Genomic DNA, 27,798 nt, shown 5'->3' with positions numbered 1-27,798 from the left:
AAAATAAGAACCTTTAATAACTATCCCAACGGAACTAAAATTAAAGTTTTCACAATAGAGTAATGTACAGCTAAAAGGTAAAGTAAAGTACTAATGTAGATAAATTAAAATAATGAAAAAGCTAAAATAAAACATACGAATAAAAATAAAATAGATATATTTTATAATTCGATAAACTTGAAGCTGAATTCAGATAATAGAAATTCATAATACTTAGAAATATAAGGAGTTGTTATTTATTACGCAGCTAATTCAAAAAATGTCGATCAACATTTTTAGCAAATAATAAAATAGTTCGTGCTAATAATCGCAATTCTAAGAATTTTGTCTCGAGTTTTATTTCGCAAAAAAATTTGATTGGTTAATAAATTTTGTAAACTTATTATTGAATTAATCTGTTTGGATAGAGCGCCTGAAATAGTGTATTAGAAGAGCAAGCTCGAACTAAAGTAAGTGTATGTATACGTGTATATTAATCTAAAAAAAAAAATTAAAAAAAAAAGCTATCGTCGGACTGAAATAAAATTGATTTGTTTTTCAATAAAGATACTTTCACAAACATTTTTCATATACAATTGGCGTGCTATTCAGACTCTCGAAACAAAAGCGTGTATTCAGATTCTCGAAACAAAAGCGTCACGTTTGAAGAAGCTGAAATGTTGTTAAACTCTAAAAGAATCCAAAAAAACACATCAATTTTGAATTAATTTAAGCTATTCTCATTCAACCAAGGGTCTAAAGCAATAATGTTAAAAGTCTCAAATAACAACACATTAAATATGTCTGAGAGACGCGCTTAGACAAGTCTTTTAAAACTTGATATGCATGTCAAAATTTCAAAAACTCGTTCAAAAGTGTTGATGTTTTATTTTTTTTCGTGTGTATGAAAATGTTACTATAATTAATTCTAATTATAAGTGCTGTAATATAATAGTTAAATAACTTATAACATTATATTTTTAGTAGAATTTTTTTTTTGATATTTTCAATCACTAAGGTCACCCTGCTTGAATGGTTGGGGTCAAATACATATATTATTTTATTTGTATTTAATAAAAACTTTAAATATTTGTATTTGATTGAAATGTATTTCTAGTTTTATAAACAAGGGTGACTGGCATTTATTTGAAAAAAACATAGTAATTAAAAAAACAGGAGCTGTTTTTTTAATTACTATGTTTTTTTTGTAACAATATCTTTCATTTTAAACACTGAAATAATTTTGAAGTTTGTTTTTAAGTGATATAAGTAACAATACTGTGACAATATAAGTAACAGAGTTTAGTTTTTTTTTTTAATTTTTCCTTAAAATTAGGAACAAATATATTTTTAATAGGCTGAATAAAAATTAACTATTTAAACATTTAAAGTAATAAATAAAGTTGATTATTTATTTTTAAAAAATTTAAAAATAAATGAAAAGTATTTGTATATTCTCTTAAACTAAAATGCAAATATTTGTATTTGTACACATATTTAGAAAATACAATTACATATATTTTTAAATTTTTATTTGAGTATTGAGAACACAATTGTATTTGATCAAATGTGTTTGGCCCCAACCCTGCCAGCTTTCTGGTAACATGTGGTACAGTAAAAAAGGCTTCAAGTCACCCTTGACATCGTTATTGAAGCCATGATGTAAACTATATTTTGCTACTGCCAATAATTTATAGGGCTAGGCCAAAACCCAAATTAATGCCAAATTAACTAATATTAATTGAAAAATATCTAAGAGGCATCTACACTCTGCCATGGAGATAGTGCCCTAAATAATATATTTTTAAATAGCGAATTTATTATTTAATTACATAAACTTTACTTGATCCTGGATCGAGTAAAGTATTATGAATAACAAACACAACAATATAGACTTATATATTTATTTTTGTGGCAAAATTTTAATATGCACACATTACATTTGTTCATTAAATTTAGTGTTAAAGTTATTATATGAAATGTAAATGGTGTTCTTAAGCAACTTCTGTTAAATGAGCTTAAAGAAATTCGTCACAAATTAGGCATCTGGTTGCTTAAATTTGCTTTAATTTTTCCTTAATTTTACTCTTAACTATGAGAATAGCACTGTGGAAACTTCGAACCACTCAAGTGTGGAACCATGCACATTATTCATTAAAAAAAATGTTACAAAGTGGATCTGAAAATAAAATGCAGGGTGAATAAAGAAAAAAAAACCCCACAAAAAAAATTTGAAAAGACAAAATAACAAGCTGTTCTTGCATATATTGAATGAGTTAAACTACACCATTTGATAAAAAATGGCACTATTGGTGAGATTTGAATCTTAATTTAAAACTCAATACAATTTTTGAAAAATTACATGTTAGAATTAAAAATCAGTTTAGATAAAAGGTAATTTATCAGTTGCTTACAATTTTCTTGTTAAATGAAATATCAATTTAAATAGGTTTTTGTTTTAACAGCTCAAAAAATGAATTTCTGAAACCCCAGTGTAAACTTAAAATGTGTGTGAAAAGAAGGCAAATTTGTTACAGAGATAGATGTTTTAGAAAAATGGAGTAAAGAAGCAAATTTTGAAATGGAGTAATGGAGTAAAGAGTCAATTTTGAATTAAATTGAAACAAACTATTTATTTTTTTTAAAAAAGATTTTTTTTCATATAAAAGACAGATGTTAGTTGAATAATCTAATAAAATGATAAATTTTTGGGATTAATTAATTGTTATAGTTTATTAAAATTAAAAAAAATACTTTTCTACTTTATTTAGTAATTTAATTGGTATTAGTTTTTGTTTAAAAATTTAGTAGATATTACAGGCATTTTATACATTTGAATTGATAAATTTAAGACTTTATAAAGTTATATAATTTTATGCAGCTAATAGTTTTATTATTTATAAACCTTTTTTTTATTATTTAGATTGTATCTTTTATTTTATTCTGATAATCTTATTTTGTGTATTATTTATGTTTAAACTGTTACTTTATTTTTTTAAACTTTAGAGGGTTATACTTCCTAAAACTAAATACTATACTTCCTAAAACTAAATTTGAATAGAAAATTAAATCAGGAAAATAATCATTAATTTAGATTATCCTAAATTGTTGTTGTCACTTGATTTGTCTTTTGATTTGTCTTAGCTGCATTTATCAATTTAGGAGTTGTTCTTTATTGAAATGTGGAACAGTATTTTCGCATTTTCAAATATTAAACTTGGAACTTTGAAATTTCAATGACAATAATTTCACTTTGCAACGCATTGAAAAATCAACATTTAATAAATAACAATATAAATTTTTAATTATCAATTTGCTTATTAACTTTCTATTTAGTATGATAGTATTATCATTAAATTTAAACTTGATATAATAATCTTTTCTATTAATTTTTGTTTTAACTGAAAAAATTTTAATGCTTGTTAAGTGTTTCTTTGGTCATTTAAACACAAGTTAATCAATAATAAAAAGAATAAAAAATTTGAACTACCTTAAAACAAAGTAATAATTCTTTGCAAAAAGTTTATAAACTTATTACGTTTAACAATAAATATGAAATTTAAGTACTTATGTATTAGTATACCTATTAATCTTAAGTAAAAAAATATTTTAATTGAGGGTATAATAAATTTTTTCAGAAAATAATTGTTTAATATGTTAGAACTAAGCGATAAAAGTTTATTATCTAATGCAAAAAATTGTTGTTTTTTGGAACCAACCATCTCACTATCATTTCGATCTTATTAACAGTTTTAATATATTAGTATTACTTATCGTAGTAAGTATCTTTATCGTAGGTATTTTTTTTTTTTAGAAAATTGAATAATGGATGTTGAAAAACTTGCACAACTACTTGAAGGTACATTTTATAAATTATAAATTCATGTTTGTTTATAACTTTATATTTATGTTGGGCAGTGCGAAGCTGTTTAAATTTATTAAAATCGTTTGTATCTGTATAGTTTTTTGGATATATTTTAAACAGGCTAATATTTATATTGCAATACACATAATGTATATTACCATATACATTAACATATAAATAATAACATATAAATAATTATCATATACATATAAATACGTTTTGTTAATATATTCAACTGGGATAAAACTCAACTTTTTTTAGCTAATTGTTATCGCAATAATCTAGATCTTCTTTATGAACAGTAATATACATCTTCTAGGATTAACTCTTACTGATATATCTTGGAAACCATATATCTAATTCATTAACCATATATCTAATTCATGCAATATAGATATTAGCATCTGCTAAGGTTGTATCTTTTTTATCATGCTTGCCACATTTTTACTCTGGATTCTATTTTTTATCTCTATAAATCTCAAATCCATCCTTGTATGGAGCAAATCTCTGAATGATGCCCTTTCTTTTTTAGACAAGGTGTAAAAACGCATTGTAAACATTGTTGGGCCTGTTCTTGCAGCCAACCTTCAACAATTGTCACATTGTCATAACATTGCTTCTCTTTCTCTTTTCTATAAATACTATAATGGGTGCTGCTCCAAAGAGCTAGCATCTCTTGTGCCATCTACTAAAATTCTTTTTTATGTTACTCATCATTTAATTAAGTCTCATCCTTTTTCTGTGACTGTTTCTAAGTGCTCCAAAAAGTTCTTATTTGTCTAGTTTTTTTTCCTCGAACATCAATTTTTGGAATTCGCTCCCTTTATATTGTTTTCCTGACTCATATAATTTGCAATCTTTTAAGTTGTCTGTTAATCATTATCTTGCTTTACAAACTTCATCTTTCCTCTCTCAGTAACTTCCAACTCTAATAGTGGTTGCTTGCAGCCTTGTTGAAAGTGAAGATGTTTGAAAAAAAGAAAGGTTTTTTAATTGACATTCTCAATTTTTTCTAGGAAGTTAATGTAAAGCATGTGCCTTAAGTTTTTGCATTTTTCTAAAAGATTTTAAAGAAAAAGTTTTTTATTTTAAGGCTTTAAGTTTCTCCAGGTTTTTAAACAACTGTTTTTAGAAAATAATTATAAAATTTATTATTTAAAACAACCTTAGTTTGTTATACAACATATTTTAGGCATTTTCTAGATTCTTTGAGTTTCGTGCTGAAAGAAATGGACAATTATTTTGATATACCTATTTCAAGTGCCAGACCAGCCAGACCTTGTATCAACTGAATTGTAATTTTTAAAGTTTCAAAGATTATATTCACTTCTTTGATACTTACACTATAACTATTGTTCTGTTTTTTCTTTACTTTTATTTCTGCACAAGCTTTTCCATCTGGATTGATGACAAATACATTTCTAGAATATTCAAAGTTAATAAAGTATATAATGTAAAGTTGGCAATTTGTAATCAATTACCATGACTTAATAATCAATTTAGCTTATTTTAAAAAGATTACTAATTAAGTATAAAATTAATTAAATTAAGTATAAAATTAATTAAATTAAGTATAAAATTAATTAAATTAAGTATAAAATTAATTAAATTAAGTATAAAATTAATTAAGTTAAGTATAAAATTAATTAAATTAAGTATAAAATCAACAAATTTTTGTTTGAAAGACAGTAAAAGTATTTTATACTTTGATTAATAAAATTTATTTTCATTTAAGCTTTTATTTGTTTCTATGTGTGCAGCATTTTATCATAATATGTTCTAGATACAAAATCTGCCAGCATTCAAATTTCAATTACAACAGCTTCAATTTTTAACTAATATTTCAATGCTTTTATTTTTCCTTTTTAGCAGTAAATAGCTTGAGGGTGTTTTAGAAGTGATGCAAATAGCTTGAGGAATATCCTTTCGTTCTCAGAATAGGTAGCTAGCAAAATTTACGTTTTAAATTTAGTTTTAATTATTTTTTAGGTTTAAACTTATCTGAGACACCCCAATTAAAGTGTAAAGATTGCAACTGCTTTGTTTGTCAAGAATGGTGTGCTATATGTAAAGAAGACTGTCAGTGTATGTCTGTAAATTCTTTACCAGATGACAGCTATGTTCGACAACCTGGAATCTTTTTCAAAAATTACGATACATTGCAAGTAAAAATATCCGGACAAAACATTGCAAATTTACCTAGTCCAATTACAGACTTTGAATCTTTTAAAGAACTACCTTGTTCAATATTCAAATTATTCTACAAAAAGCCAACACCTGTTCAAAAAAGTGCAATTCCACTTATGATTCAAGGGTTAGATCTTGTTGTTTGTGCACAAACCGGATCAGGAAAAACGGTAGGTTTTTGGCTTAGTTAAAAATTTTTTTTAAATCCAAGTTTAAATTTTTACCTCTATTAATTTTTTTAAAATTGATTGATGTAAAGTTAGAACTTGAACTAATCAGGAGAAATTCAAATAAAAGTAATTTTTGATTTTGTTTCAATTTTTTTTTTGTCACATTCACGCACTTATATGTGACCTTTTATTTGAAACATCCGCATATTCACATATTTTTATATCATATTTACATATTTCCACTGTCACACTCACATTTACAACATGTTACATGTTCAAATTTTTTTTTCGTAATTATTGAAGTTAAATATGATTTTTAAACCTCATTAGTAAAGAAAGATTTTTGTCTTTAAAAAAAGTTAACAAAATATTTAACTGAGTTTATATATTTAACTTTTGTTTTACTTAAAATAAATACTTTTTTTAATAGTTAAGAATATTATTATTAAACAATTTTGTAAATATTTTTTTAAAAAAGTAAACTTTTTTTTAATTTATTAAAACTGCCTAAATTATTTTTAACTTTAAAAGTTATTTTATTATTTATGGACTATTTTAATGTACTTTTTATGAATTTATTTTAATTTACTTTATTACAGGCAGCTTTTTTAATTCCAATTATTGTAAAAGTTTTATCAAAACCGACAACTAAACAACCTTATGCTTTTATACTTACACCAACACGGGAACTTGCAATTCAAATACATCGAGATGCTGTGCGATTAACAAAAGAAACTCACATAAAATGCTGTTGTGTGTATGGTGGGAAAGATATTAGTGAAAACATTGCCAATATAAATGCTGGATGTGATATATTAATTGGTACATTGGGTAGAGTAGAGGGTATCTTAAAAATATTAAAAGTAATTTTGTTTCATAGTTTTTACTTTAAAACTATATATATATATATATATATATATATATATATATATATATATATATATATATATATATATATATATATATATATATATATATATATATATATATATATTAATTAGTAAAAACATTTATCTAATTTTTAGTTTTCTTCAACAGCTTTTTTCTCCATCAGTAGGTTCATCAGGAAGAATGTCTAAACATCTAAAATTTCAAATTATAGAAAAATTATTTCACAAGAAGTTGGGAATTGTTATAATTAATTATGTAATAACTGTAGTATTTTGCAACCAGGAAGTTACATCAACTACATTCGATAATTAAAAAATCATGAAAAGAATTCTTTAGAATTAGGATAATTTTAGACTGGTCATTTGTTTTTATAACTTTTTAAAAGAAACTTTATTTCATGTCTGTATTTGGAAATTAATTCAGATTTTTTATTTAGTAAATTTTCTTGATTTAAATGAGTAATAATTTCAAATTTTTCTTGTAAACATAGTATACATTTTTTGGAAATGTTATTATAGGTGGGTGCAGTTTTAAGAAGTAACCAAATATATTTTGATAGCATAGTCTCTTTTGGGTATTTTTTATGTTTAAAAGATTTATTGTGGTTAACATAACGTTTTTTCCATTTGCCCTTGGTTAAGCCAATAAAGAATATATTGGCTTAACCAAGGGCAAATAGACCACAAGTAATCTTTTAAACATAAAAAAATACCCAAAAGGGACTATGCTATCAAAGTATATTTGGCTACTGAATTAATTTCCAAATGCAGACATGAAAATAAGTTTATTTAAAAAAATTATAAAAACAAATGACCAGTCTAAAATTATCCTAATTCTAAAGAAATCTTTTCGTGATTTTTAAATTATCTAATGTAGTTAATGCAACTTGCTGGTTGCAAAATACTACAGTTATTACTTAATTAGTTATAACAATTCTCAACTTCTTGTGAAATAATTTTTCTATAATTTGAAATTTTTGATGTTTAGACATTCTTCCTGATGAACCTACTGATGGAGAAACAAGCTGTTGAAGAAAACTAAAAATTAGATAAGTGTTTTTACTAATTTATTATTGCTCTGTTCTTTAAGAACATTGAACAAATTTTTTAACAAATATGAGTAAATGTTCCAGGTAACAAAAGAAAAACTATTCAAACTAAGATAAGTAAAATATATTTATTATTTAAATTTTGACAAATATTTAAAAAATTTTTTATCTATCACAGAAGGCCTTTCATATAAAATCTTCAGCTGTGTATGAGATATACAAAACTAAAAAAACTCTTTATATTGAACTTCCTATAAAAAAATTTTTTTTTAAAAAAAAGGAAGTAATTAAGGTTTATATAAAGAACTATAATTAACAAAATTATAGCATAACTTGATACTAGTTGGTAAGGAAATTTTTAAAAGTAATGTGAAAATAATTACTTCCTGTTTATATGTTCATTGTATCATGTCCCTGTTTTTGTAGGTGAGCTTCATAAATAAGAAGTAAATTCTCATTTGAGAATTTTAACATCGGAAATAATTTAAAAAAAGGTTCATTTTTATGGCAATTGAAAACATGCTGATCAAATTTATCTGAACCAATACCTGTTCTGCATGTGTAGATGTGTAGATTAGTTCTTAACCTTAGGTTATTAGTTTTACCAATGTATGTTGTTTTTCCATCGCATCCATTACATGATAGAAAATAAATAATATTTTTGAATTTACAAGGAAATTGATCATCCACGAACAGTTTTATGATAAAGAATACAGCGATGAATCCTTAGTAAAAGATAAATCTAATCGGGAAATGTTCACATCGAATCCTCTTTTATCAAACATTGTACAACAAATAAATAACTTAGTTCCTGGTGAAATGAAAGTAAAATATAACATTACAAAAAAGGAACATAATGCTTTAGAAGAACTAAAGAGTAACAACAAAATTATCATTAAATCTGCTGATAAAGGAGGTTGTTTAGTTCTGATGGATGCAGATTACTATAGAGATAAACTTGTGTACCATGACCATTTATTAACTGAAACATATAAAAAAGTTAATAGTAACACAGATGAAATATGTTTTAAGAAACTTAAAAATCACGTGGATAAATTTAAAGAATGTTTAACAAAAAAAGAAATTACTTATCTCAAAAACTATGAATGGAAAACTAGCAATTTTTATGTGTTACCGAAAATTCACAAATCTAATGCAATAGAAAATTTTATAAAAGAATCTAATAAGGAATATATTGAATGTTTATGCCCCGATGATCTGAATGGAAGACCAATAGTTGGAGGTTCTTTTTCGCCTACCCAGCGCCTTAGTGAACTCGTTGAAAAAATCTTATCACCTCTTGTACCAAAATTAACCACATATATAAAAGATGATTGGCATTTCATTAGAGTACTACCTAACAATATGGAGTACCAAAATACTACTTTATACAGTGTTGATATTTCTAATCTTTATACTAGTATTTCTCATGAACTAGGTTTAGAAGCGATTAAATTTTGGATAAGTAAATTACGTGATGATATACCTATCAGATTTTCGGAAGCTTTTATTTTAGAAAGCGTGAATTTTATTTTAAAGAACAATAATTTTACTTTCAATAATGAGTTTTTCAATCAACTAATCGGAACAGCTATGGGAACAAAAATGGCTCTACCATATGCTTGTTTAGTAGTAGGATATCTTAAAGAAGTGAAATTATTTCCTAAAGTTTTACCTATTTTCTTCAATAAAATTGAGTGCGAGAATATTCAAAACAATTTCAAAAGATACATGGATGATGCTTTTGTTGCTTTATTAAAATCAATTAATGTTAATTTGCTGTTAAAGTGTCTCAATTCTTTACACCCCAATATCAAATAAACAGAAGAACAATCTAAAATTTCATATACGAATACCACTCAGTACCAATTTTTAAACTTTTTAGATATAACAGTTATTCTACATGATAACAACATTATTGAAACATATATTTTTTATAAACCTACAAACTCCCATGACTATCTAAATTACAAAAGCCATCACCCTAAACACAAAAAGGAAAATATACCTTTTACATTAGCTAAACGAATCATTTGTTTTGTATCTAATCCAATAAAAATGGAAATCAGACTTCAACAACTAAAACAATTTTTAGTTTGATGCAATTACCCAGTAAAAATCATTAATAATGGAATCTTTAAAGCTCAACTACAGGGACCAGCACCTCAAAAAAGAGAAAAGAACAAAATTATACCTTTTGTAACTACAAATTTTGCAAATATTAATTTTGAAAATTTGTTAACTACTCTACATGGTATTTTGAAACTATCTGTTTTAGACAATAAATGAAAATCAGTTTTTGAAAACACTTATATTGTACTATCACAACGCCAACCAAAAAATATTTTAAGAGACATTAGTACATCAAGTTTTAATAAGAAACCAGTTTTTATTAACGATGAATGCAAGGTTTTAAAATGCATATCAAAACGTTGTAAGTTATGTTCAATGTATCTTCAGTTTGTTAACCATTTTACCACATCATCTGGTAAAGTATGGTACATTAAAACTTCAATATCATGTAATTCAAAAAATATTATTTATTTTCTATCATGTAATGGATGCGATGGAAAAACAACATACATTGGTAAAACTAATAACCTAAGGTTAAGAACTAATCTACACATCTACACATGCAGAACAGGTATTGGTTCAGATAAATTTGATCAGCATGTTTTCAATTGCCATAAAAATGAACCTTTTTTTAAATTATTTCCGATGTTAAAACTGTCAAATGAGAATTTACTTCTTATTTATGAAGCTCACCTACATAAACAGGGACATGATACATGAACATATAAACAGGAAGTAATTATTTTCACATTATTTTTAAAATTTTCCTTACCAACTAGTATCAAGTTATGCTATAATTTTGTTAATTATAGTTCTTTATATACCCTTAATTACTTCCTTTTTTAAAAAAAAATTTTTATAGGAAGTTCAATATAAAGAGTTTTTTTAGTTTTGTATATCTCATACACAGCTGAAGATTTTATGTGAAAGGCCTTCAATGTTAGAGAAAAAATTTTTTAAACATTTGTCAAAATTTAAATAATAACTATATTTTACTCATCTTAGTTTGAATAGTTTTTCTTTTGTTACCTGGAACATTTACTCATATATATATATATATATATATATATATATATATATATATATATATATATATATATATATATATATATATATATATATATATATATATATATATATATATATATATATCTATATATATATATATATATATATATATATATATATATATATATATATATATATATATATATATATATATATATATATATATATATATATATATATATACATATATATATATATATATATATATATATATATATATATATATATATATATATATATATATATATATATATATATATATATATATATACATATATATATATATATATATATATATATATATATATATATATATATATATATATATATATATATATATATATATATTATAAAATTATACATACATATGTATAGTTATAAAAAGTTGTTTTGTTGATACTTTGTATTGCTAAGATAATTTGTTGTTGCTAAAATCATGATTAAATTATAATTTAGAGTTTACTATCAACTGTTCAAATATTTGTTTTGGATGAAGGAGATCATATGCTGGGGAGTAATTTTATCTCGGACATAGAAAAACTGAATAAAAATTATTTGCCAGCAAAAGAAAATAGACAAACAGTTTTGTTTTGTGCTACACTTCCTGATGACTTTTGTATTGATCCAAAAGTTAAATGTGATGTTGATCAAAAAGTTGTTGATAATAATGCAAAGGTTAATACTGAGAAAGATGATACAGATGATAAAGAGATTAAAGATAACAAAGCTGTAGAGTCTGAAAATAAAAAAGTCAGTCACAACAATGCAAAGATAAAAAATAATCGAACAAGTATCAATGAAACTCTTAAAAAACTTCTCAAAGATGACTATATTTTCATTTCTGTAGGAAGTATTGATGGAACTGTTAATTTTATTGATCAGTCTTTTATTAAAGTTCAAAATGACACACCAAAGATAAAAATGCTTATCGATATTTTAGTTAAAGAATCGATTGAAAATAGAAAAACAGTTGTTTTTGTGGAAACAAAGAAAGAAACAAGAAAACTAGCAAAGTTTTTATGTTGTTGTGGTTTTAAAGTCACTGTATTTCATAAGTATTTTTTTTATTGTTGTTGTTCTTTTTTCAGATTAATTTATTTAGTGGTTACTGACATTGAAGAATATTATTTATTTCAAATAATTTGATTAAAAAATTGTGTTCTTTTTTGCTCCTATGAGTGACTTTTCTGTTTATGAACTTACAGAAAAAATCTGTCCTAATTTTTATTTATTTTCTTTTTTTTTTATTATTAAATTTAATGACAAGATCATTAACTAATTAAACTTTTTATGTCATCAACTCATAAATCATCAGTTATAAATTCATTGGTTGTTAAACATCTTTTAATAATTTCATAAATGGTTAATTTTCATAAGATATTATGGTCATTAAGTCATTTAAAGATTTTTTAGACCAGATAATTATGTTATGGCAACTTGTTGACTTGTGACTTGCTGTAAATGTTTTAATCACCTCTTGGTCTGTAATAATTCAAATTGATTTGAATTATTTTATTTCTTTTGTAATTGTTTTTATGGTATGCAACACTAATTAATAAAACTATGGCATAAATTATAAAAACATATTTTTGTTGCTAACAAACAAATAACATCAAACATAACACTAAATAGATAACACTAAACATATAACACCAAATAAATAACACAAAACAAATAACACCAAATAATTAAAACCAAATAAATAACACCAAATAAATAACACCAAAGAAATAGCATCAAATAAATAATACCAAATAAATAACACCAAATAAATAACACAAAACAAATAACACCTAAGTTTTGACATCTATAATTTCTTTTATAGTGCAAATTTTTTTTTAATGTTTAAATTTTTATTCTTTTAGAAATAATTTTGTTAAAGTTATTTTTAAAAGAATAAAAAAACTTTAGAATTTAATGCTAGCAACTAAGTGCCCATCATTCATCAAAATGATTCAAATGAACTATTCTTCTTTCTGATTCTGATAATATTAGGTCAAGTACATAAAAATTTTAAATTAATTAATTGAAAAGTCAGTTTAATAGCCAAATATGCACAATATATAAACATACAAACACATATAGTTCAAATAAATAGACCAGAATACTTATTTTTTACTAATAGGTTGTAATTTCTTTTAATTGAAAACTTCACTGCAAAAACAATGTAACTCCACTTTTGCAATTGATGCAAAAATAGTTTAGATTAGAGCACTCCTTATTTCATTCAACTAAACATTTGACTTAATGATACTTATTTTCTACATTTATTTTGTGCAAAAATTATATAATTCCAGAGTTACCTACTTTTTGCACCTGACGTATTTTGTGTTTTTGACACATTTTTCAAGCTTTTTTGTGAGTTTAAAAAACATGCTAGTTCAGTTGAAATATTTTTAGCAGTTGTTTCAAACATATACATTGTTATAGAATAGTATCATATTTTTCAACTGCTTTACGCAAAACACAGTATTTATACAAGAAAGATGGTTTACAATATATTTTGTGTTGCAATTGACAGCTAAAAAAAGTAAGCATAATTATCTAAAGCCAATAGTTATGTATGATTATTTTTGTTTTCACTTTATAACACATTTTAACTATTCATTTGAAAAGCCTGATACCTGCCAGACATGTGAAGGATTGGAGAAATTTACTACAGCAGCAGAAGCTGCTGAGGTTCAAAAGGTTTTTTTTCTAAAAAAAAAAGTATACACAAAAAAGCTAGCTACTTCTACACGCAAATGAAAGCAAATATTGCTGGAGTAAAGACAAGTAAAAATGAAATTTATTTAAATTCAGTTTTATTGATCAGTCTTTTATTAAAGCTCCAAATGACACACTAAAGATAAAAATGCTTATCATTATTTTAGTTAAAAAAATCAAATGAAAATAGAAAAACAGTTCTTTTTGAGAAAACAAAAAAAGAAAGAAGAATTTATGAATTGAATTAAAATTTAAACAGATTTTAATTAAATTCATTTATTCTTCTTTAAAAGGTTAATTTTTTACTAAATATTTGAAGTTCTCCCACACGTTTGAATTGTTTTTGAGCATTTCTTCCATTGACCTATACTTCTATTTTGTACTTGTTTAAAATAATTCCATAGTTAATTTTTATCCATAAGTCTAGTTTCTTGTTGAATAGATGATCACAGTTTCTTTAGTTTTTATAACAGTTTTTATTGATGTTAGTAATAACAAATTTATTTATCAGTATTAAATTTATTTATTTTGATTAAATCTATAAACCTGTATAATATATAATTATAAAACCTGTAAACCAGTATTGTAATTCCTAATTTATTGTCACTTGTACTTAGTCTCTAAATACACCCGCATATTATCTTTTGATTACAAATATAGAATGATGTCCAGTTTCGCTCTATGTTTTTGTCATTTAGTCCTTGTTTGCTTACTCAATCTTTTCAAGAAATATTTTAACCAAGAACATTATTTAACAAAACAGGTTTCACTAAAAAATCTGTGGATAAAATGTGACTATTTCTGGAATAAATTCATTGTATTTACAATTTAATTTAAAATAGCATTTGTATACCAACAACCTGAAAATATTTCCATTACGCTATTATTCTTTTTTGTAATTTTTTTTTTTTGTTGTATTTTTTCTTCAAGTTTTAGATTTGATTTTTAAAGACCTCATTCTTTGTTTCTCAACTTTCTTTTAAATCCGCAACCTTCACTTCCTAATTTAATGATAAAATAATTTTTTTTTTAAACTTTATACTTTTCCACTTGCGAATTAACTAGAACGAGGAGGCTGAATAAGTGTGAATTTCATAACTGCGAATCTGCATAAGTGCGAAGCAGTTGCAAAGACTGGCATAAGTGCGAATCACTTGCAAAAACTGGCATAAGTGCGAACTAGCACAAGCGCGAACTGGCATAAGTGCGCCGAAAGAATTTGCAAACATTGGCATAAGTGCGAACTGGTATAAGTGCGAATCAATTGCAAAAACTGGCATAAGTGTGCCAAAAGAATTTGCAAACATTGGCATAAGTGCGAATTGGCATAAGTGCGAACTGGCATAAGTGCGAACTGGCATAAGTGCGAATTGGCATAAGTGCCAATTGGCGAACTTGCCAATTCGCCACTTATGCCAATTTGCACTTATGCCAATGTTTGCAAATTCTTTCGGCGCACTTATGCTAATTCGCGCTTGTGCCAGTTCGCACTTATGCTAGTTTTTGCAATTGATTCGCACTTATGCCAGTTCGCACTTCTGCCAGTTCGCACTTATGCCAATGTTTGCAAATTCTTTCAGCGCACTTATGCCAGTTCGCGCTTGTGCTAGTTCGCACTTATGCCAGTTTTTGCAAGTGATTCGCACTTATGCCAGTTCGCGCTTGTGCCAGTTCGCACTTATGCCAGTTCGCACTTATGCCAGTCGCACTTATGCAGATTCGCAGTTATGAAATTCGCACTTATTCAGTCGCCCCACTAGAACAATGCACTTTTTAAGTCACTTTTTTAAAATGAATTTTCTCAGTTCTACTTGAAAATTCATTTTTTTCAAAAATACCATTATATTATTTAAAAGCAAGATAAATTTGCTTTAAATAAGGAAAAAAAATTATAATAATCAGTTAGATGGTTGTTAAAATATTTTGAAAATCCCATTGGTCATCATCATTTTGGAAAGTCTTGAATAAAAATTTTATATGGAATTATTTGTACATTACACATATTGTAAGAATAAACTTTAACAATGTTAAGAGATTTGTTTGTTTTTTTTAATTTGTTTTGTTAATTTTTAAAAGTTCTTTTACAAATTTGTGTTTAAATTTTTTTATCTGGGTGTTTTTAATTGTGTATAAAAATTTGGTTAATTTCACTTGTAAAAGTCTTTAATACTTGTGCATCATGCCTTACCTAATGTTTAAATATCTGAATTGCTGTTTTATTTTGTAAATCATTTTTTAATTATTATAAAATAAAATTGTTTTTACATTATTTGTAGTTTAATTTTTTTTTTATATTTAAATAAATTTATTTTATAAATAAATTTCTAATATTAGATCAACAGACTCTAAAAATAATAAGATGTTATGCAAAATTGTTACTTATTAGGTATGATTGTTATTTTGTTTAGAGACCGATGTCAAAGAGACAGAGAAGAGGCATTACATCAATTTAACACGGGTGTCAAACCAATAATGATATGCACAAGTGTGTCTGCACGAGGTCTTGACATTATCGAAGTCAAAACTGTTATCAATTATGACTTGCCTCAGGATATATCAACTTATTTATATAGAATTGGGCGAACAGGAAGAGCTGGTCATGCTGGAAAATCAATATCATTTTTTGTTGAAAATCGTGATGATCCTATTGCAAGAGGATTAGTAAAAAATTTATCAATGGTATAGTTGTTTTAATATTTTATTCTTTAGACCTTTTTTATGAAAAATAACAGAGTATGGTATGAGTTAATTAATTTGCATTTAAAGTTGTGTAACATTCATGTTAAAAGTAATGTTCATGGTATCAGTTGTGCAAACTAAATTTTTTAGTAAGACTGTCACATTTAAAAAAAAATATACAAACATAATGGTTTTTGTTTACATTTTTCAAATAAATTTATTAATTTTTTCAATGTTTTATAAGATGATTTTAACTGCAAAAATGTCAGCATAAATATTTGATTATTAAAATGGATTTACATCTAATTAAAATAGGGATCAAAATCGGAACTACTCACTTATGAGATGAGCACTCTACCACTACACCACTACCGCATAAGTGAATTATAAAACTTTGAAACTTTATTGTAGTTGTCTTGATAAAACTTGAAAGCTACATGTCACTAATAAAGTCACATATATAATAATAATAATAATAATAATAATAATAATAATAATAATGATAATAATAATAATAATAAGTCACATAATAGGCCATTTTTATGCTTTTATGCTTTAGTTGCTAAAATAAAAATATAGCAAAGCATAGATTTATGCAAAATGGAATAGCATAGCTATTCCATTTTGCATTGCTCATATTTTGCAAAGTTTTATATATTACTTTTTTTATTGCAACTCCCTTAAATAAGTATTTAAAGAAAGTCAAATTATCTCTCCAGTAAATTTTTCCACTTTATATTGATTTCAAAATTGTCAATAGATGCTTTCAGTTGCTCATACTCAGCTCTTAGTTTACTTATGAATCAAAAACTGAGTTTAGTTGCTTGATCAAAATAATTGTTTGTCACATAATTGTTTTGTATTCTATTGAGAATCATGTTGGTATCCAATATAGAATGCTGGTATACAGAGTTTTTTTTTTAATCTAAGCTTAACAAAAGGGTTTTGTAGTTGTGTGGCTGTACCAAAAGATTTTTTTGTGGTAATTATATCAGAAATTATTATTTTAATTACCAATCAATAATAACATAAAACAAGCATAACTAACCAAATACAAATATATTAGTTTAAAGAAATTTAATTGTTAAATAAAGCAAAATGTAAAATGTCTTCTTTATATAGCTATGTAAAAATCTTTATCAAAATAGATTGTTGCACACACTTTAAAAAGATATCTTGATTTTCTTCAGATATTTCCATAATGCTGCACAAAAACCATTTTACATCATAAACACATAAAAACTAAGAGAAAGAGATGCAAGTAGCATATTATGGGTCTGCTGTATTGTTAAAACATTAATATACTCATTACATTAGTATAAACATTTTTATTAGTATACACATTGATAGATGACAAAAATGCTTTTACATTTTAATTTATTTTCTTCCATAAGGCAAATAACAAAAGAACCTAACATTGCTTGACTGTTGTTCCAATTGACACTTGCATCTTGAATTGAAAATTTTCAGCAAAGTTAAATAACATTAAGATATGATTATGGTAACACAATTTATGTATGCTGAAAATATGCTGCTTAATTTTTGGCTATATAGTGATCTCTATATTTATTGACAAACTTTTTCAATAAAATCTGCTGGAAGAGTTACTGAAATTGTCATGCTTTTTGTTGGCTATTGCCACTTAATTAAAGTGCAGAGGTAATTTTTTCAATACTGTCTTTGTCAAAAAATTTAGTAAGATGCTCTTTTAGTGGTTGATACCTGAGCAAATTAGCTAATAGGAGTCTTCTTTGAAAATTTCTTTTACTATCAACCTTAGTTGAAACATGTTGTTTCTTCCCAGGTCACATTTGTGAATACTAATCTAATTGATAGTCATAAACTTGGGTTTTTACTTTCTTACTAGATCTTCCCTCTTTTTAGACAGTTTGCCATTACGACATGCATTTTATTTTAATAAAAATAGTTGAGCGTATAATCAATGTTCCAACTCTCAAGTCGGTAATTAAGTTTTTCTGATTTTAAATAAATATCAAATTTTGCTGTAATTAATTCCATTAGCTAGTCTTGTTTAACTTTGCATTTTGGCATTTGGTTCATTTCATCTTTTGCATTTGCTTTTTGGTTCATTGTTTATTAAATTCAGAAAAACTCCTAAAACAGTTGCTATTTTCTTTATGGTTACAGTATGGATCTTATTCATCTTTCTGCATAGCTGACCATGCCATTATTAGCTACAAGTTTTTGAGATTGGAAAAAAAAAAAAAAAAAAAATGAGTAGCCTCCTCGACTGTAGTGGCCCCCCTCGGGCCTTGGGAGTTAAATAATCTAAAAAAAAAAAAAAAGATCAATTGAGGATATTAAAGGTTGTATTAAAGTCTTCTTTTGAAATTCTGAAGTTTAAAACTATCATGTTTGCAAGTATCATGTGTACATGAGTAATTTTTGTAATTGCGTTTGTTGTTTTAAAAAAAAAAAAAATTTTTTTTCAACATTCTGTACAAAGCTTTTAACCAGGTAATTACTCTAAATGATTTTTAAAAGTAGCAAAAAAATAAAACATTAGATAAGCCACAGTTTATGTTTTAAATAAATGAATTAATTTATTTTTAAATCAATTTATAAACTTTTTTTAAATCAATTTTTTAATTGTTTTTAAACTAATTTAAAAACTTAAATCAAGTTGAACTTTTTCACGATGATAACGATAATGTTGGTCAATAACGGACGCTACTTTGGATTAGTCTTAATGACTATTTGTGGCTGTTCCTATGCTAAGCCAACAATATCTTCGGATAAAAACATTGTATAGAAAAATATAGCATGAAAAATTCAAATAAAAAAAAAATATGTATATATATATATATATATGTATAGAAAAATATATCATGAAAAATTCAAATAAAAAAAAAAAAAAAACTAATAGTTTGAATAATATATTTTTTTAATACTTTACATCATAAATGATTTACTTTACATTGTAAGTTCACAAATTCTTGATTATTTTAAGTCTTATATACAGTACTGATAATGAAACACTTTTTTTACAAATACATTTTGTATTACTATATATAATACAAAATAAAGTAATCAATAACTTTAAATTTATTGTTTTAAATGCATTTCTTACTAGTTTCAATGTGCTGACTTAGCAACTTTGCCATGAGTACCACAATTATTTTTTTCCTAAAATTACTGTAATCAACTCTAAATCATTTAAAAATAAGATTATTGTTAAAAACTGTTTAATGTTGATTCTAGGCTTAGTTGATTTATAGTAAAAAATAAAATAGTTTTAGCTTCAGTTTTAGCTAGAGTCATTTTTAGGATTCATCAGCAAACTTTAAAAAATTAGGAAGCCTACCATATTTAGAAACTAAAAAAAATAAACATTCTTTTTGAACGGCTTTTATATTATATCATAGTTATAATGGATTAAATTTGAAATTAAAAAATTTAAAGTCAATATTTCACAAAAGTAAGTCTAGAGTTGTATATAACAAAAACAAACAAAATTTTCTGAAATTTAGTATTAAGAATATAGAGCTATAATAGTATGAATAAAACTGAATCTCTTTTTTGGTTTATGATTTCTCTTTTTGGAAAAATCACAAACTTCAAATGATCATATCTGATAAACCACAAAAGATACTGAAATTTTCTGGTTTTACTTTTCTCATTAAATTAAAGCAACCCTCTATGTTTTAAAACCTGGTATGGACCATCTCATATTTTGATATATTTTATTGATGTTAACATTTCAAAGAGTCTCAGTGCCAATAACTAGTTTATCCTATCAAGATAAACATCATCAACTCTAATACTTTACTCCCCTACTTACACCTATTCCATACTTCAATAAAAAAGGACTTTGCTACCAATAACCAAAACTTTTTGCTATTATTTAGTGCAAGGATTTGCTTACATTAAATTAATTTTTTGGAAAATTATCTTTATAACTCTGTATTCTCCATTTTGACATTATTTTGAATTGGATTTAGAATAAAAAAATCTACTGATAACAAATAATGTTGGAGGCTTTAAAACCACTGCCAAAACTGTGTTTTTTCTTTTCAGTTGTTATTGTTTTGTTTTGGAGTTTTTTTAGTTGCTTAATTTCTTGTTACATTTTTTATTTTTTTGGCTGAACTTTTGTTTGATAAACTTTTGATTACTTGGATGAACTCAATGCATATCCTCACAATCATTTCACAATTGCACAAGTCATTTTTAGGGGGTTTTAAGTCAATATTTAAAATGTATTGTTTTGACAATCTTCTATTATATTAAAAATTACCTATATCTTACATTAGAAAATAGTTTTTTTTTTGTTTCATTAAGTAAGTGAAAAAGTATTTTTTCATTTTTTTCAATTTCTCAAAACATAAAAAAAATGACTATGGTGATTGTGAATGATTGTATTATATTTTTAATTGTGGTGCTCTACCATTTATTGACATTTGAAGGTAATAGAAATCTCTGGTTCTTGGTAGATCCATTCTCTTTTTTCATTAGTTACATTGAACAAGTTGATAAAGTCACGCATTTTTGGTTTTCTGCTTTTTTAAATTTTTCTTTACACTGTAGTTTTTCATGTTGAATTGGAAAGTTTAGCTTTTTTATAAGATTTTCTTTAACCATAATTACAGCTTTATCCTATTTTATTTTTTCAAATTCAATTTCCTATATATAAGTTTTTGAAAACTTATATATAGGAAATTGAATAAATTGAAATTATATATAGGAATAGAGCAGCCGTGGCATAGTGGAACCTCAGACACAAAGGATCTGTGGTTCAAACCCCACCTCTGGGCAAGTTTGGTGACATCAATTAGAAAGGAGGCGTGAACTTCCATTTAAATGCTCATCCGCAGTGCTCTGTGATAAGAATGTAAGGACTTCTTGAGGCACCTAAATAAAAATTTAAAAAAAAAACTTAGACTTCTGTTATCACTAATAATTAAATACTAATGTAGGGATTCTGCGCAAATGATGATAATAAAAGCCTTTAAACGAGCCATGATCATTATAAGAATAATTGAGATGTTGGTAAATTTACATTTTTGTTGGTACTTTCACTATTATTTTTTCAGTACTTTCACTATTATTTTTTTAGTACTTTCACTATGAGTACCAAAATTTTTCTCCATGAAAATAAAAGTTATAATTAAATAAACAATACAATTAAATATAACTATAATACAAACAAATACCAAATATAATAAAAACATAAACTTGAAGACTTTTTTTTAAATAATACTGTATTTTTATATACCAAATAATTGGACGTGCAATGCTTTAAAATTAAAAATAAAAATGTAAACAGGATGTATAAATAATATTTTATTTAAATTTTTATTAAAACATATGAAAGACATTTGAAAAGTATATAAAATATTTTCTTTTTGTATTCTTTTTATATATACAAACTTTGTAAAAAAAAGTAATTTTAAAATCACAAAAGTGTTATTTTTGCAATATAGAAAATAATCAAATAAGACAATAAACAAGATTATTTTGACTTAAATAAACCAATATTATTATTTATTTGTTACTTCACTATTGTTAGTTACAGTTATTTCTATTTAGTCGGAACAAGAAGTTCCTGAGTGGCTTGAATGTATTGCAGAAAATGCAACTGGAACAGCTTACGGATCAAGAGCCGGAAAATTTGCTTCAAAAGACTCCAGGAAAGCAGTATGTTTTTTATTTTAGTTTATGATTTTCAAAATTAAGCAAGTATTATTGGAAAATCTAATATTTGGTTGGTATAATCTTGATAGAAAGTTGATAATAATTTAAGCTTAACTTACATTTTTATAATAATTTATGCACAAGATGCTTTTTTTGTGATCAAAAAAGATTATTACTTTTTAAATAGAAATAAATGTTTCACTGTCTTTCATTTTAAAAGTATACAATTGACCTTTTGTATTTAGTTTACATATTTCTGTATTAAAGTTACACAGTTGATCTTTTGTATCAAAGTTGCAGACAGTTTTAAATAAAAGTGCAATAATCATACTTTATACAACACAATCTTCATATAATTGAATAAAAATTGTATAATTGAGAACAAAGTAACCAATCATTGCTTGCTGTTTATTTAACAAGAAAAATAGTTTATATTTTACTTCTTGTCAATGAAGTCTTGAAAAGCCAAATGGTTGAAGTTTATAAATAGACAAAATCGGGTTCTATCTAAGTTGTTTGGTATTTGTAAAACTTTTTCAAGAGTTATACTTAAAACAAGGAGAGCAGGCCAAAAGACCCTGTTAAATAAAAAATTATAACTGATACCTATTTTACATTCAAATGTCATTGCACAATCATTTATAAAATACGCTATATACAGTGTTGTATCCATTACATTAGATTTTGTAATGATTACTTTGGCCATTACTTTTCACTGGAAAAGTAATGATTACTTTCTCCATTACTTTTTATTGGTGCAGTAATGATTACTTCTCCATTACTTTCGACATGTAATCATTACTTTCCCATTATTATTAGCTGAAAGGTGCACCAAAAAAATTAAAACAATTATAAAAGAATTTAAACAATTATGCATTATAATACATAATACATATAATATTCTATCATCTATGGTTGTGCCATATAATTAGAATAGGTATTTAATAAAAGTCTGTGTGTCTATGGACTGCTTGTGCTTTTCACGAAGCTGACATCTGCAGTGCCGATGCATAAAGCAAAACATTGAAACTTCTAAATTATAATAATTTGAGGTTTTATAACTCAATCTTCCCATTTTGCTTATTAATAAAAGATTTTCAAACAAATCATTGTTCAGTCTGTTTCTCCGTTTTGTCATAATTAATGATCTGTTGCTAAAAAGTCTTTCAACTGGAGCACTTGATGGCAGTGTAGTGTTGTATTTAATAAAAACATGCTTGACTGCTATATGACAGTGGAGCATGGCCAAAGTATGGTCAGAATCCTGTAGAAAGCCGTCACATGACATTATATTTAGTTTGCTAACTTCAGAGAAGAGGAAATCATCTTCGTTATTTTCAGTTGGAACATTCTGACCATCTTTGTCTTTTAGGGACTCTTTAATTTTTTCTTCAAATTTTGTAGCTTGTGCATTTAATAGATGCACAATAGATTGAAATTTGATGACACTGCTACTCTACCAGATATTTTAGATGCTTTTGACTTTGGGTATAGCTTATTCCAACAACATTGTCTGTTGCTTTAAGCGTAGCAGATAAAATAAATTCAAAACAGGTAAATACGCCCTTAGTATGCCATGACCCATCTTCTTTATCACAACCACTTGATGAAACTGTTATTGCCATAATATTTATTTACCCACTAATGGTGTAGTTGAAAATTTTAGCAGCTTTACCAAGGTTTAATTAGTTTTACCAATACCCCTAAGTAAACTAAAGTTAACTTAAGTTACGTTATCATTGCATTAATGCCTAATAAGTTTATATGATAACCTTAAAATATTACCGAACGGAAGTTACATTACAATGTAGTCCAAAGTTGTTCTTAGCGTAACAAGTATATCGTTATCGTTTAGCGACCGCGTAGCGTATCGTAATCGCATCACTTTTTTTTTTTTTAGAAAAAAATAACATAAATTCAGAAAAAATATGACAAACTCAGGAAAACTCTTGAATAATATGCCCTTCACAAAAGTCAATTGTTTTACACAATACCTCATACTTTGGAATTTACGAACCATCATTTATATAAAGTTATAAACATCATAATTCATAACGTTGTTTAAGTTTTTAACAATGAATAATATAAAATACATCCTCATTCATTATCTTTATTATAACATATCCAAATCCAGATTGCTCTGCTTCGAGGGTCAAGCACTGAAGATCTTTATTGTCAAATATGGTACTTCTTTTTTCAATTCATTGTTCGAGATCATCAAAGTTCTCTAAGCTGAGGGGCTTGTATTGAGATGTATGTTTTCTTGCTGATCTTCTTTGTAATTATCTACATCTATAAAGAGAAAAATTGTTAATAACTTAATACGTACCAATATAAGACTTTTGCAAATACGAAATGCTAAATATTAAGTTGTATTAGCTTTGTTTCAACCTCATGTTATTTTAAAAAAAGACAAGGTTATTCAACCTCTAATGTTTGAGTATATTTCTTTTTTTGCTATGGATATGTTGAAAAACACTGCAATTCGTTTCACATTCACTGGCACTGCATGTTTGACTGAGGACTTAAACTGCGAAAACTTTAAAATTTGGACGATCATTTTCAAACCTATTCCACCACAAATCTACTAAAAATAATTCAATACCAGTTAAAGTAAAAAATTAAAACAACAGAAAAAAACTAAAGGTAAATAAAAAAGATTTCGAAAAAAAAAATTCGAAATTTATTTGTTTTCACATGTTTGTTTTTGCTCGAATGGTTGTGCCTATTCCCATGTCTCCTAAACAGTTGTCATATAGATCTAACTTATTGTGCACAGCATCTTGTGCTTCCTTACCTGTCACTAACACTACAACACAATTTAATAAACAACGCATAACTTTTCTATCCTTTTTAAATGTGCCAGAAATTCGTATTGGAGGATTTAGATAGTAAGCAGCTGCATGAAAGGTTGATGAAGCTGTCCAGCCCACCTTTTTTCTATGACCTTCTATATGGGTATAACTAATATCTTTCTTGCTTTCATCTCGAATTGCCTGTTTTACTTTATCCATAGCATCATACAAATACGCTATAGAAGGTCTATCCTTGCTATCAGCTAACCTGAGGAGTTAGAGTAATGGAATGCAGATCTTCATTAACATGATTCCCAAAATGCATTCTTAAATTTATTATCCACATCTACCAGCAACTTTTTTTTATTAGCATTTAGATATGCAGCCCATTCTTCACAAGCAAACATCTGCCTCATAAATAATATAATTCATAATAAGTAGCACATGAAGTCCAATAAAATTTTCTGTACATCTGAAGTAACATGTTTCCTGCAGCTCTATAATTTTTTGTAATTATTCATTCTTCATTGTCTGTAATAAATTGTACAATAATGGCTAGTCCAAACTATTATAGCACCCTAACGAACACATTAAATAAAATCTCAGAAGTCTTTAGAATGTCAGACAAATTGATAGATTTTAAGAACATTGTATCTATAAGACAGTAAGCAAGGAGGTTGGCAAGTATTCATGATCGTGTACCTGTCCATCCATCAGCCATTACAGAACAACTGGTCTCTTTCCAATTTGATTTTATTGCTTCACAAATTTCTTAAACATCTTTCATTGTAGTATCAAGAAATTTGCCCCTCAACTTATGATATGATGGCACTTTAAATCCAGGGCCCATAGAAGCAATACCATCTGCCATGACTTGGGACTAAAAAGAATTAGCTGCATTGAAAGGAATACATGCAATATAAAACTATTTTCCTATTTCCAGTTCTGCACGATCCACCATACCTTAAAATTTCATTGATGCACTAACATGAGGCTGATCACCTGATCCTAAATAAGAAGGATAAAAGTTCTTAATGCCAATGGAACTAACTCGGCAGAAACTCTTTGCCAATGAATTATATATAGAAACTCTATACCAATTTAACCATCCGGTCGAAGCTCTAACACTAGGTAAACGAACAAGTTTTTGCATCACCTCTTCTCATCCTCCCAGATTTATCTCCTTAATGCCTCATTGGCTTTCTCCTGCCCCTAGAACTTGGTAAATCTGTACAAAACTGTCATCATCATCATCATCTTGTGAATCTTCTACGTCATCTTCCCGAGGCTCATAATAGCCCAGCTCTGTCTCATTCATTATCTTTTTTTTGTTTATTTTGTTGCAAAGCACGTATCATATCTTAAGATTGCTGACGTACAATTGGAGGTAAAGGTCTATTTGGTTTTCCTACACGAGCTGCGTCATGTTGTGTCCTTGCAAGACAAAAGATACATTTTAATTTCAACCGATTATTATCTAGTAACCATTTCACGCCACTGCCAAATAGAATCAGACGATGCCCATATCTTTAATATATAACAAAAACCTTCGGTAAACTATGGTAAACATAACGAATGCAATTGAAATCTATCCATATATCCATTTAAAAAAATCAAAACAGTTTAAATCTATAGTAAAAATGTAAACGTCAATAACAAGGGGAATCAACTACCCAAATACAAATCTGCCCGTACACACGATACACATACGATACAGGGCCATTTTATTATTTCGTTACGCTACGTATCGTACGCTACGGACAACTTTGATTACATCATTATTCTTAATTATATACTATATTGTTTCATTTCATTGTATTTATTTGTTTACATCCACAACTTTTTTTTTTTCCACAGTTATATTATTTTCTCTTAGATATCAACAATAACTCTTGAGTGCGATTTTTCACCTGCTAATAATGAATGACTGAAGAAACTTCTATGCATGATTTCGTTAAGATTGAGTTTGTTAAAATTTTAAACAACCTTTTAAATAGTTTATTGCCATTTTTTATGAAGTCGTGCGTACAACTTAAAGGAGCAATCTTTTTGGTAAAACTGGTACGGTCGTACTTCGAATACTTGTGTTTTTTATTAACTTTATTTTTATTACTTGATTTATATTAAAGATTTATTGGTATTTTTTGGTATTTCATTATAAAGTCATCGTTTGATATAGCGTAAAGAACCAACTTTTTTTTGGCAAAATTTATACGATTGCACACTGAATACTGTGTATTTAAAAAAAAATTAATGTGTTTTAAATAAAAATTTGTTTGATCTAAGAAGATAAACTTTTTTTTATAAAATTGACTAGAAAACATTAATATTCAAAGCATGCTTTGAACATTCGTGTTATTCAATTATGAATTTATGTCGTATTCTTGTGGAAAAAATGTTTAAACAACATCTGAATTTAATGATATAAATTATAAATATTGAATAAAAATTTCAATAACACTTTCAATAGGTGAGCACGCTTACAATAGCTCCAAGATTCTATTTAATCCATTTAGATATCACTACAGATAATAATCTTAGCATTTTGAATAACCTTTATAAATTTATTTCGATTTCTTCCAGAGGACGTTAAATTGACACCGCTTGGTTATCAAACCGGCGTAAAACATCAATAAAACTATAACTGTGTTGATTTGATTTTGGTTGCTCACTTAGGGGTTT

The 27,798-nt window shown here is 26.0% G+C and overlaps 1 protein-coding gene across 2 annotated transcripts; it reads left to right on the top strand.

Annotated features, from left to right (window-relative positions):
* LOC100200171 (probable ATP-dependent RNA helicase DDX4) lies at positions 1-27,404 on the top strand. 2 transcript variants are annotated; one of them, XM_065790613.1, is made up of 8 exons: positions 1-77; positions 3,794-3,838; positions 5,834-6,201; positions 6,801-7,064; positions 11,738-12,336; positions 16,396-16,666; positions 22,217-22,324; positions 26,993-27,404. In XM_065790613.1, the coding sequence occupies exons 2-8, from the start codon at positions 3,805-3,807 to the stop codon at positions 27,041-27,043; spliced, it is 1,695 nt and encodes a 564-aa protein (XP_065646685.1). In that variant the 5' UTR covers positions 1-77; positions 3,794-3,804; the 3' UTR covers positions 27,044-27,404. The 2 variants fall into 2 exon arrangements, with proteins under 2 accessions (XP_065646685.1, XP_065646684.1); XM_065790612.1 differs by having other exon boundaries at positions 69-449.
* Positions 27,405-27,798: the final 394 nt, after the last annotated feature.

Source organism: Hydra vulgaris, chromosome 02 (assembly GCF_038396675.1).
Source record: "Hydra vulgaris chromosome 02, alternate assembly HydraT2T_AEP".
In the NCBI taxonomy this organism is placed as follows: domain Eukaryota; kingdom Metazoa; phylum Cnidaria; class Hydrozoa; order Anthoathecata; family Hydridae; genus Hydra; species Hydra vulgaris.
The sequence above is the reverse complement of the archived record's forward strand: the minus strand, read 5'-3'. Positions and strand labels throughout refer to the sequence as shown.

Bases quoted from the DNA above. Each gene is read 5' to 3' on its own strand.
- LOC100200171 (XM_065790613.1), top strand. From the start codon at position 3,805: ATGGATGTTGAAAAACTTGCACAACTACTTGAAG. The intron at 7,065-11,737 runs GTAATTTTGTTT...ATTATAATTTAG, and splicing joins GTATCTTAAAAATATTAAAA to AGTTTACTATCAACTGTTCA. The intron at 16,667-22,216 runs GTATAGTTGTTT...ATTTCTATTTAG, and splicing joins TAGTAAAAAATTTATCAATG to TCGGAACAAGAAGTTCCTGA.